Here is an 11,219-nt window from a genome sequence, read left to right as displayed (position 1 = left end):
ATGCCTTGCATACCTTTCGTTGGCAACTACAAAAGTCTGCGTGTGCGTGATCACCAAGGTGAGCTTGTGGGTGGATTGGTGGCGGCGGCGCAAGGGGAGGAGGCGGGCCCTCGCGAACAGCTGCTGTTCAGGGACTCGGGAGCAGCCGATGCGATTATTTTCACGTCCTGAAGCTAAATTGGAGGCGTGAAAGGCCAATCGTGCACGTGGGAAGAGAGAGCCTCCTACCCCTGCGCCTCCGCCTGCCCTGCTGGCAGCGAGGGTTGGGGATTGCAGAGAGCTCCTGAAGGCATTCCATTCAGCCCAATTGGCTGTCCATAACATCCGTGACGTTTTTGCCTGCCCCTGGCCGCCTGCGACACTGCTGCACCCGGCCTCCCCAAACCACAGCGCTGTCGCCCCAATTGCCGCCTCGCGGCAGTTGAAAATTGGTGGGCATGGCACAGGAGGATGAGGACGTGTACTCACAGCTGATCGCAGCTAGGGGGGGCTTGTCAGAGGACCTCCGCCACGAACACCCGTTGTTGGGGCGAGGTGGGCTGCACAGGACGCCAGAAGTGTTCTCATTCGGCCTACAATCGAGTGGTCCACGGGAAGACAGCGGGGGAGCGCTGAGCTCGTCACGTGAGTGGGGCCCCGGCCATGCACATGGCGACCAAACAACCAGCACAGTTTGCATTCCTCTGCGCTTTGCGTGGGTTGGAAACCTCTCACGGGACCACCATCATGCATATGCAATGACCAGCGGATGCCTGCACGGCGCGGTCAGGCGGCCTGGCCTGCCGCCGCCGCTGCCAAGCGCCCCCCGCCGCTGCCGCCGCCGCTTCACATGCAAGCAGGCTGACCGCTTGCCTGTGCCCTGTGGCTGCTGCAGCTAGCTTCCTCACCTTGCTGCTCACCGGATGCATCCTCATGGCGACGTGCGTCTGGATTACCTTGGCGATGGTGCAAGTGCGGCGCGCCAACCGGTTGCGTGCCCAGGCGCTTCAAGGTGCGCCGGCGGCCGGGCAGGGCAGGTTTGCTCATTCCCTGTCAACAGATCGCAGCAGCTGCTGCAGCTGCGTGGCTTGCACATGGGCTGCAAAAGGGGTGCCCTGCTGTTTGTGCTGCACAACCCACATGGTTGAATGCCGGGCAAGGCAATTGCGCTAGCACAACGACATGCATGCACCCCTCCACGCGCACGCATGGTGCATGCATGCATGCATGCATGCACTGTTCAGTGCCCGTGCACTGGCTCTTGGGTTGCGGCAGCCTGAATCCCCGGTTTGCACCACGCCGCACCGTCTGCACCACGCCGCACCGCCGCAGATCTGAGCGCCAAGCGTGCGGCTCAGGCGTTCACGGTGCCTGTGGTAGTGATACAGCCCGACGACAGCATGCATCTGGGTGCCAAGGTGCCTCCCGCAGACTGCAAAGACACCGGGTAAGTGTGGCTGAGCTTTTGCTGTGTTCTTGTTGGCAGCGGTTGCCGTACGCAGGCAGGCAGGCAGGCGGGCAGGCAGGCAGGCAGCAGGCACAAGCTGCGTACCGAGCCGCTGCCGGTACACGCGTTGTCGCTGGGGATGGCTGCCAGTCCTCTTAGGTTACAGCGTGTGCTGCAGCTGGGCCCCGGTCGCCTTGCTCTGCCTGCCCCCCGCTGTACCAGCCTCTGATGCTGCTACTGCTGGTGGTGCCTGCCTGCTGCGGTGCAGGCCTCCCGCGCGGCAGGCCCCATCCACGCCGGTGTCCACCAAAGGCTGCTGCGACATGGGAGGCCCCGGGCCGTAAATGCGTGCAGCCCAGCAGCAGCGGCTGCCGCGGCGGCAGGCGGCAGCTGCAGCTTTTTCATCACGATTGCACGGCTGCAGCATGGGTGGTGCTGCAGCACAGCGCAGCGCGCTGCAGCGAGCAGGGTCAACGTTGTGACCTCGGCGCTTGGGGCTGGAGCCACGTCAGGGGCCTCCAGCTATTGTACTTTGTTTCAGATTTTGCACAGATCGACCCCCATCATATTGCCCCCAACGCAGACCAAACAGCCTGGGCGCCTGTGCTGCATTGCGGCCGCTGGCGGCCGCTGGTATGCGCGCCACTGGCATGCATTTGGGGCCAGTTTGCAACGCCCCCAAATGCATGCCATGCGCCCGCGCATGAACTGCTAGAAACCCCTCACCCTTAGAGATCCACACAGCAGACCAGGTTGTCTTCTGCACCTCGATGTTTCCGATTGTTCGGCTGCCCGGGCGAGGATGGATCGCTTTTGCTTGCGCGCATCCATCCTACCTGCCGCAAGCCTGTTTTGCGACCATTCCCCATTGTTGTGACCATTCCCCGTTGTTGTAACCATCCATAGATCACCTCAAAACTGTAACATTCTTTCAGGGACCGTGCAGGCAGAGGACCGGAGGGTGCACAGAGCGGCGGCCAACACGCGTCGGCGGCGGAAGGGCGCCGAAGCGGCGGCAACAAGGGGGCATACAGGGGGCTTCCCAGCTGGCTCGCTTTCGCGTCAGGACACGATTTCTGGGCCGAGCGGCACTGTATAAGCGATACCGAGGGAGGCAGCAGGGCGGCATTTAACCTTTGGAAAGCGCGAAAGCGCACGGTGAAAGGGCAGCGGGGGGAGAGCGGGGGGCTCGTTCCACCCCCGTCAATCCACGCGCACTGTACCCACCTTCATTTCTGCGCAACAAAAGACCTGCGGGGCCCCTTCACCCGTGAGTGCGCCACCCCAACCCTCGCTTCTGCCGCCCCTGCGCTCTCGGCGGGCCCCCACTGAGCCTCAGGTTGTTGCTGGCCGCACTGCAGGGCCCCACACGGCCCCCCATCTGCCAGTTCCACGACCCACCACCGGCCCCTGGCGCCATGACTAGCCATTCCCTGCAAGCCTCGAGTCACTCACTGCAGGCGCCCTTTGTGTCGGGCGCCCCCGGCCCTCCCGGCTCATACAGGCGAGTTCCGCGCCTCGCCGAAATCTTTTTGCTCGCTGCTTTTCCCGTGAGGGGCTCGGAGACCCTCCCCTGCGCGTTCTCCCAGCCTTGGCCCCGCGACGACCGCCGGGGTGCCAGCAGAAACGCATAGGTGCACGTTCGCCTGATCAGCCAGACCTCGCCCCTTTGCTGTTGCAGGCCGGCCGGCTACCTCATCAAGGAGGAGGAGGAGGAGGAGGAGATGTTTTACTCCGCGCCCGGGCGCGGAGAGCCAGGTGGGGAGAGGGCTGGCCCCTGCGCGCTGACCCGGTCCCGCGCGGCCGCAGCCGCCGCCGCGGCCCACAGCTGGCCCGCTCAGCCGACCGCAGACCGCCCCCTTCTCCCTCCTGCCCCTGCAGACGACCTGGGCGACCTCATGCAGGAGATGCGTGAGGGGGCAGCCTGGGTGGAGGGCCTGGCCATGGATTGCGAGCTGCCCAGCGGCTCCAGCCCCTTTGGCTCCTCCCCTAGCGCCACGCCCCTGCCGCCGCCCCCGCCCTCGCGCCTGGGCATGTGCGCGGCAGACGTGCCGGGCAGCGCGGCGCCCCCTAGCGCCGACGCCGGCCCCAGCCCCTTCCCGCTGCCCGAGTTTGCCCAGAAGCAGCCCGCGGAGCAGCAGCAGCACGCGGCGGCGGCGGCGGCGGCGCAGCGCGAGGCTGAGGAGCAGGAGGCGCCGCTGCAGCCCTCCATGGCCGCCAAGCTGATGCACCCGGGAGCGGCGCGCGGCGGGCGCCTGGGTGGCGCCGCCTCTGGCGCTCTGCCGCTCACCCAGTCGGGCCACATGATCCCGGTCTCGCTGCCCGGCGTGGGCTGCGAGGGCGAGTCGGAGCCGCAGCCGCTGCCGGCGATGGCGGGCGGCGCGGGGCTGGGCGCGCCCCCGCCCCGCGCGCCGCAGCAGGGCTCCTGGCTGCCGCCGCCGCTGCCCTACCACTGCTGCCCGGGCGCCTCGCCCTCGCCCCAGCCCCCCGGCGCGGCCGCGGCGGCCACCATGCAGGCCGCGGCCTTCTACGGGCAGCAGCCCCCGCAGCAGCCGCAGGCGCGCCCCGGCGCCTCGCCCTCGCTGGCCGGCTTCCAGACCGCGCCCCCCGCTTTCTTCCACCAGCAGCAGGGCATGGCGCACCTGGTGCCGCAGGACGCGGCCGGCTACGACATGGCGCAGCTGCTGTCGGGCGTCCCGCAGGGCGCCAGCTTCCAGGTGGGGCGCGGGCCCGGTACCGGCAAAACCTTGCAGGGGGCAGCAGCAGGGACCCGCTTCCAGCGCAGCCTGCTCCACTGGGCGGCTGCTGCCGGCTGGCAAAGGCACCGCCGCCGAAAGCCTGCGTGCCGCTCGGTTGCTGACGCATCGCTGCGCCCCGCGCATGCCGCACCCTGCGCCGCAGGTCCCCGCAATGCTCATGACTGTGCCGCAGCCCAACTCCTCCGGCGGCGGCTCCGGCGACGGCTCTGACGGCACCAAAGTGCGCATGCGCAGCAGCTTCGACGGCAACTCGGGCAACGACAGCGGCAGCGGCGGGCGCGGCGGCTGCGGCGGCACGGCCGCCGCTGACGCCGGCGGCGCCGCAGGCGGCCGCGGCCCGCGCCCCTCCGCCAGCGGCGGCGCCGCGGGCGGCGGCGGCTCCTACTGCGACGCCCCCAGCGAGTCGAGTGACGTGGAGGACAACAGCAGCATGGCGTGCCAGCACAGCGGGGCGCAGGCAAGCTCGCGGTGCCGCAGCAGCCGGGGAGGAGCGCCCCACGCCGAGACGCGCTTGCTGTGCTGCCCTGGCAACAGGCTCCTCAGCCTGCCGCTTCCGGCCGGCGCCTGCGCTCACGCCGCCGCTGCCCCTCGCCCCGCCCGCCCGCAGGTGGTGCCCGACTGCGGCTTCCTGCCCAGCGGGCCCTTTGGGATGATAATGCCGCCCATGGGCATGCCCGCCGGCTGCCTGCCAGACGGATCCGCCTTTGCCGGCTTCCCGCCCATGCCCGCACCCTCCGCCTTCTACGGCGCCGACTCTCCGGCCGCCCAGAGTGAGCCCGGGCCGCCAGCTGCCGCCTCTGCCTCGGCCCCGGCATCCCCTGCTTGCTGCCCCTTTCTCTCCCTCCCTGTTTCGCCTGCAGCAGCAGCGGGGGGCAGCCGAAGAGCGCTTCGTGCCTTACGGCGCAATGCGTATGCTAACCCTGCCCGCACCCCCCCCCCGCTGCAGCCGCGCGCCTGGCGCGCCAGAGGAGCCTGGAGCGGTACCGCCAGAAGAAGGCGCGGCGCGGCTTTGGAAAGAAGATCCGCTACCAGGCGCGCAAGGTCAATGCTGACAAGCGCCCGCGCGTCAAGGTGGGGCCAGCGTTCGCTTCTGCACCCAGCCCGCAGCACAGGACCCCCTCTGGCCAGCTGCTGCCTGTCTTTGGTGTGTGTTTGGCAGACGTCTTCCTTGCCTCTGCCGCGGCTGAAGAGTGTGCGCATGCCCCGCTGCCCCTCTGGCGCCGCAGGGCCGCTTTGTCAAGGCGGATGAGGGCGCCGCCATCCTGGCTGCCGCTGCCGCCTCTGCGGGCGCCGTGCCCACTGGCGAGCCATCCATTTGCTCCGACTGAGCCTGCGCGCCTGGCGCAGCAGCCGGCTGGCGCCCAGCGCCACGCGGCGGGCGCGCCTGCGCAGCCCGCCCGCCCCAGCGGGCCTCCTTTCTTCCAACTTGCGAGGCCGCCCGCTCACCAACGAATGTCGCCAGCCCGCTCATTGCCCCCTGACGGTCCGTCACTGTTCCCCCTCTGCCATTTTACACTGAACGGTGGCCCCTACTAATATGTTGATGCCCCCACACGCATGTGTATGTGACGCACGAGTCGACCCTCTTCTTCCAAAAGGAAGCTCTGCTGTTTTGCACTGCAAACCCTTGCAGTTGCGCCTGTCCCCCTGCGCCCCTCCCTGATGTTGCTGTTCACACCCTGTTTATTCTTTGGCTCACTGGAGCCGCCTGTCCATTGGTCCCCCCAATGTTTTTGGTTTTCCCGGAGGCCAAACTGCTGGCCCGATTGCTATTTTTTCGCCCGCCCCTCGGAGCGCAGCGCGGCGTGCCGCCTGCACCACCCTTTCTGCGGCGTGGCCCATACATACCCCAGGTGCCGAGAGCTGCTGGCCTGCCTGCCAGCCAACCCACGCCCGACCCCGGCCGTAACACAGCCGCGAGGCCCTTCTTTTCTTTTCCTGCCCCCTTAATCCTTGCCCCCATGAAGCTGGCTGGACCCCGCTACTCATGCAGCCTGGGGCCGGCGGCGGCCCTGATAATGATATCAACGAACGCCCCCTCCCTACCTAAATGCCCCACCGTACGAGCCGCCCTCCTTCCCTGCCCTCTTTTTTGGCGCCAGCCTGTGCACCAGGTTCCGGCCGCCCCGGCGACGCCCCGCGCTCGCCGGCCTCGTTTTGCCCTCCCCATTGTTTGTTTTTGGAAGCACCATGCAGCAGCATGCATTCTGCTGAAATTTCCCCCTGTTTGGTTCTGTCCCGGGGCTCCGGCCCCGCCACACCCCACCTGGAGCGTCCTCCAGCCTGCTAAGACTGCCCCCCCCCCCCCAAAGTCTTGCATCTCGCCCCGCCTCCCCCGGGGGGGGGGGCTGTTCATATCCGTGGAATGCTTGCCATTCCCGCTGCCCCCAGCCTTCTGGCCTGTGCTTGCTGGCGGCGCACATTTCAGCTCGCAGTATCCGCCCATGTAGCCCCCCTACCTACCTCCCATTTCGCATGCCTGCTTGGCTTCATTTCATCATGTGTTTGCCGGTGCCTACACGCAGCACTGGCGCGGCCGGGGCACCCCCCCCCCAACACCACCTACCCATCCTTCTCTCCCCTCCTGCCCCCTTCGCTTTGATGCCCACACACACAGCCACCTGCAGGCACCCGCGGGGGTGTGACGGCGCACCGCGCCTCCGCCCCCCCTCCTTCACACCCATGGGCCCTCTCTCTCCCTGCCGTCCACGAACCTAGACCTTTCATTCCTTAATAAACCGAGTCCAAGCATGTAACTGAATGATGAGAGCAGGTCAGCTGTGAGGGAGGCGGCGCGGCGATCAGGGGGGCTGCAATCGGGGTCCCGGCGGTGACGCCAGCAGCAGCGCCTCCTCCCCTTCCGCGCCCGCGCCCCGCGGCCGCCGCCGCCACGCCTCCCGCTGCTGCTGCAGGTGCCAGGGGGTGGGGAAGGAAAGGCCGTCGCCCTGCGCCGCCGCACGCCCCGGCACCAGCCAGCACGCGGTGCTGTCGCCGCACACGCTGTGCAGGTTGTCGTGCCAGCCCAGGTCAAAGGGGTGTCTGCCGCCGCCGCCGCCGCCGCCGCCGCCGCCGCCGCCGTTGCCGCCGCCGCCCGAGGCCATGTATTGCGCCACCACCCCTGCACACAGCAGCAGCAGCAGCAGAGGCAGCATGGCAGCCCGGGCTGAGGAGCGCTTGGGCAGGGATGCAGCGCCTGGAGGGGCCCTAGTGCCATCCAGGCAGCAGGCAGCCAGCCAAGAAGCGGAGCCGCCAATGAGCACGACAGGACAGCAACGTCGGCAATCCTGCCCACACAGCGCACCCCACCTTCGTGGTACTCTATTGTGGTCTGGTTGCGCAGGAACAGCACCCCATTCCACACCAGCAGCACCACCAGGCCGGCAGATACGGGCAGCGCCAGCGCCGTGGCCAGCGCCTGTGCAGAGGCGCCGGCGGTGGCGGCGCAGGGTGGCGCGGTGTGGTGCCACACGCATGCTGAGGGGAGGCGGGTTGCGGGCCCGCCTACAGCCGTCAGCAAAACATGCAAAGATGCAGGCCTGCGACACCCAAGCGCCTCACCTGCACAGTGCCGTGCAGCCAGAAGGCGCCCTCCCACCCCGTCCTGCCGCCCATGCCGCTGCCAGCCGGCGCCTCCTCAGCGCCGCCGCCGCCGGGGAGCCGCTTGGCTTCGCCGCCGCCGCCGCCGCCCGCTGCCGCCAGCAGCCGGCTGCCCTCGTCCCACCCCAGCGCAACCTGCGGGCGCGGCGGGCCGGGAACGGCGGGGGCTGGCGCATTCAGGCAGGCAGGCGGTGGTCGGGAGGCTGCATTCATTCCAGCCATCCTACACACCAGCAGGCGCAGCGCAGCGCCGCACCGCCCGCCCTCCTCACCTGCACCAGATGGGCGTCCATCCTGAGCAGCAGGGCCAGGGCGTGCAGGCAGGCGGCTGCCAGGTAGGCGCACATGAGGAGGAAAGCGCGGTAGTTGAGATGGCCGATGCAGTTGTTGACCCACACGCTGCACATGGCGGGGGAGGCGGGGAGGCGCGGCGCGCAGCGTGGAGAGGAGCGGGCAAGAGGGAAAGGGAGAGAGTGTGTGGCCTGGTGTAGGGTGTAGGGAGGGCGCCGAAGGGAACGGCTGGGATACTGCGCAGAGACGGATGGGCGAGCTGCGGAGGGCTGGCGCCGGGGGTGTGCCGCGGCCCCGCCCAACATCACCACCCTGCACCATCCCCCGCTGGCGAGCCACAGCCGGCCAGGCGCCGCGCCGCCAGCCCAGCCCGCCGCCCGCTCACCAGTGATGGTCCATTCGCAGAATGCAGCGGCCGCAGCGGCGGCAGTGGTGCGTGCGGGGCGGCTTGTATGCCTGGCACTTCTTGCAGAACCTGCGGGCGAGGTGGGGTGGGCGCCAGGGGCTCAGCGGGCGAGAAAGCGCCCAGCCCTGGGGCAGGACAGGGACGTGGTCGTGCCCCCCAGCGGCAGCGGCAGCAGCGCCCACCCACCGGCTGCCGCCGCCGCTGCGCTTGACTTGCAACACCGCTGCCACCGCCTGCTGCTCGGGGTCCGGCTGCCAGTCGGGCGGCACGGTGCCTGCGGCAGGCACGAGCGGCAGGCGGGCGGGGCTAGGCTGGCTAGTAGGCACTTGGTCCCCCTGATACACCCCTCCTTTCCGCTGAGCCCGATGGGCCGTGCTTCCTATTGAGAGCCGAACCTCCTGCTTCCCCACCACCCACCTGGATCGCAGTACACGCACTGCAGGTAGGTGGCGGTTGCCAGGGCGGTGAGAGCAGTGAAGATGAGCAGGTGGCTGGCGCCATGCACCGAGTAGCCCAGGTGGGGCACGATCTGCGGGAGGCACAAGCCGGGGGAAGAGGGCACTGGTGGGTGCTACTTCGGCAGCACTAAAGTCGTGGAGCCGGCGGGCACACGCAGCCGGTGGCGGTGGCGTGACAGCTCCAGAGTGCTTCTGCGCCCTGGCAGCACGCTGCAGCCACTTGCTACGCACCACGTTGAGGGTCACGGCCAAATACAGGAAGGCAATGGTCCCCAGGCAACCAAGCGTGGTGGCGTTCATGCAGCGCGGGCTTGCCTCCGCCATCTGGGCTCCCCAAAGCCCCCTAGCGTGCTGCTCAGGTCAAAAGAAGTGCGCGAGAGGGAGTGCAGAGGCCCAACACCAAATTTAGTTGCTGGGAGCTGCCAGCAGCGTAGGGATGGCGGCTGCTGCCTCTCCTGCACGCCGTGGCGTTGCAAGAGCAGCGCTGCAAGCGTTAGCTGCCAACCGCCAAATGGCCCCCGCCGCCATGTCACCGCCCGCCTGTGCCGCGGCATGCCGCCGCGTGGCAAGGTGCAGAGGAGGAGAAGCTTTGTGTGGGCTGTGGAACCGCAGGCTGCTGGACTGGGAGAAGATCCCATCCACGCATGCACCAGCGGTGGCAAAGCTGCTGTTCTGTGTGATGCGCGCAGAGGGTTGCTGCCAACCACGACCTGGCACCTCCCATGCCAGCTAGTTTCCCAATCAAGTGTGGCAGCGCGAGGTTACACCGAAGGAGGTAGAGATGAATAAATACAACGATCTGGATCAGTTTGGGTGGGCGTTGAGTTTGGCATGGAGGCAATCACTGGAAACACAAAGATATTGAAGGGCATCACGCTGGAAAACACAGCAGAACTCAGGCTTGCTGCATAGCTTATCGTTCAGCTCCATAAAGAGCTGCATGAGGACCAGAGCCGTTGGCAGGCTTCTTGGCTCACTGCGCCGCCACCGCCGCCAGGCACTCCCGCTGGAAGGGCTGCCACACGTTGCGCTCGTACTTGGCGGCGTGGCGGAACAGGATCCAGCGGATGAAGAAAGGGATGCCCTCCTGGGGGGCAAACGCGCGGCGCTCTGCCTTGGTCATGGGGGGCAGGGAGGGGCCCACGCCCTCGCCCTCCATGGCTCCCATGGACTTTTGCACCACGTTGCGCTCAATCTCCTTGGGGGTGAAAGGGCGGCGCATCAGCGGCATCGCCTCCTCCTCCTCCTCCCCGCAGGTGCTCCAGCAGCATGGACTGCAGCGCAGCAAAGACGTCCTGCGGCAGCACGAGGGAGGCAGGGCATGGGAGGGTAAGCATGCAGGATGTGTCACATTGCAACATGCCAAGCGCTGGCTGCACACCACTGTGCTGACACATGCACCCCAGCATGCACCCCAGCAGTACCTCCAGAGGGAGGCACGCCAAGCCAGCCGCCTCGGCTCTCCTCACCTTCAGGTGCGCAAGCTCCTTGCGCTGCACAATCACCAGGGCGCTGCGCACGAGGGCGCTGTCAGCCAGCAGCGCCTTGGTGGCCGCCTCAAAGCGCTCCAGCAGCGCCTGCTCAGGGGGAGAGGGGACGGTGCAGCAGGCGGCAGGGTGAGGGACGGGCGGGCTGGCAGGAAGGGCCGGCCGGCGGGTGTGCTTGGGAGCAGCAGGGATGCAGGGCAACCAGGTGCATGTAGCCAAGTGCGCATCCCAGCCTGCCCTCCACCAGCCCTCCTCACCTCCAGCTGTGTGTGGTCTGCCGCAATCTTCTCCGGCACCGTGCAGCGGGTGGCCAGGTAGGGCGTGGCGATGTCTGCGGCAGCAGCGGCAGCAGGAGTGGGAGGAGGCCGGGTCAATGTGTGGTGGGCTTGGTGGTAGGCACCCCTCTGCCTGCGGCTGCAGTGCAGACCCAGGTGTCGCCGCCGCAGCAGCGCGCAGCTCACCATCCTCGTTGTGGTGGTGGTGGTGCAGGAACTTGAGGAAGCACTGCACAAAGCGGGTGGCGGCTGCGGCCTGGGAGCGGCTGATCGCCGTGCCGGCGTCCAGCTGCTGCTCGAAGGACTGCAGCATGCTGGCCAGGGCATCCATGTCGGCCCGCAGAGCGTTGTGGGCGCGGAACCAGCCTGCAAGGGGATGCGCAAGGGGTGAGTTGCGGGAGGGAGGCTGCCGCTGGCAGCCTGCATGCCCGGCGACCAGCCCCGGTTGCTCACCGTCGCTCTCAAGCGGGTAGGTCCAGAGGGAGGTGCAGTCGGCAAGGGGAGCCACCTTGTGAGACAT

General features: G+C 68.0%; 3 protein-coding genes across 3 annotated transcripts; 1 reads left to right on the top strand and 2 right to left on the bottom strand.

The window, feature by feature from the left end:
• Positions 1-2,844: 2,844 nt before the first annotated feature.
• Positions 2,845-5,513, top strand: CHLNCDRAFT_136706 (expressed protein; the record flags this gene model as incomplete). Its single annotated transcript, XM_005845598.1, has 7 exons — positions 2,845-2,897; positions 3,108-3,184; positions 3,308-4,143; positions 4,328-4,597; positions 4,793-4,955; positions 5,132-5,256; positions 5,412-5,513. 7 exons carry the CDS (start codon positions 2,845-2,847, stop codon positions 5,511-5,513), a joined length of 1,626 nt encoding a protein of 541 aa, XP_005845660.1.
• Positions 5,514-6,986: 1,473 nt separating this feature from the next.
• CHLNCDRAFT_136705 (hypothetical protein) lies at positions 6,987-9,261 on the bottom strand (the record flags this gene model as incomplete). The annotated part of the gene is made up of 8 exons (XM_005845492.1): positions 6,987-7,303; positions 7,492-7,600; positions 7,744-7,917; positions 8,055-8,181; positions 8,459-8,548; positions 8,666-8,753; positions 8,897-9,008; positions 9,169-9,261. The coding sequence occupies 8 exons, from the start codon at positions 9,259-9,261 to the stop codon at positions 6,987-6,989; spliced, it is 1,110 nt and encodes a 369-aa protein (XP_005845554.1).
• A 649-nt stretch (positions 9,262-9,910) lies between these two features.
• Positions 9,911-11,219, bottom strand: CHLNCDRAFT_136704 (hypothetical protein; the record flags this gene model as incomplete). Its single annotated transcript, XM_005845491.1, has 5 exons — positions 9,911-10,135; positions 10,407-10,514; positions 10,682-10,755; positions 10,886-11,065; positions 11,153-11,219. 5 exons carry the CDS (start codon positions 11,217-11,219, stop codon positions 9,911-9,913), a joined length of 654 nt encoding a protein of 217 aa, XP_005845553.1.

The sequence above is a fragment of the Chlorella variabilis genome, assembly GCF_000147415.1.
Source record: "Chlorella variabilis unplaced genomic scaffold CHLNCscaffold_17, whole genome shotgun sequence".
In the NCBI taxonomy this organism is placed as follows: domain Eukaryota; kingdom Viridiplantae; phylum Chlorophyta; class Trebouxiophyceae; order Chlorellales; family Chlorellaceae; genus Chlorella; species Chlorella variabilis.
This window is presented reverse-complemented; position numbering and strand designations above follow the sequence as displayed.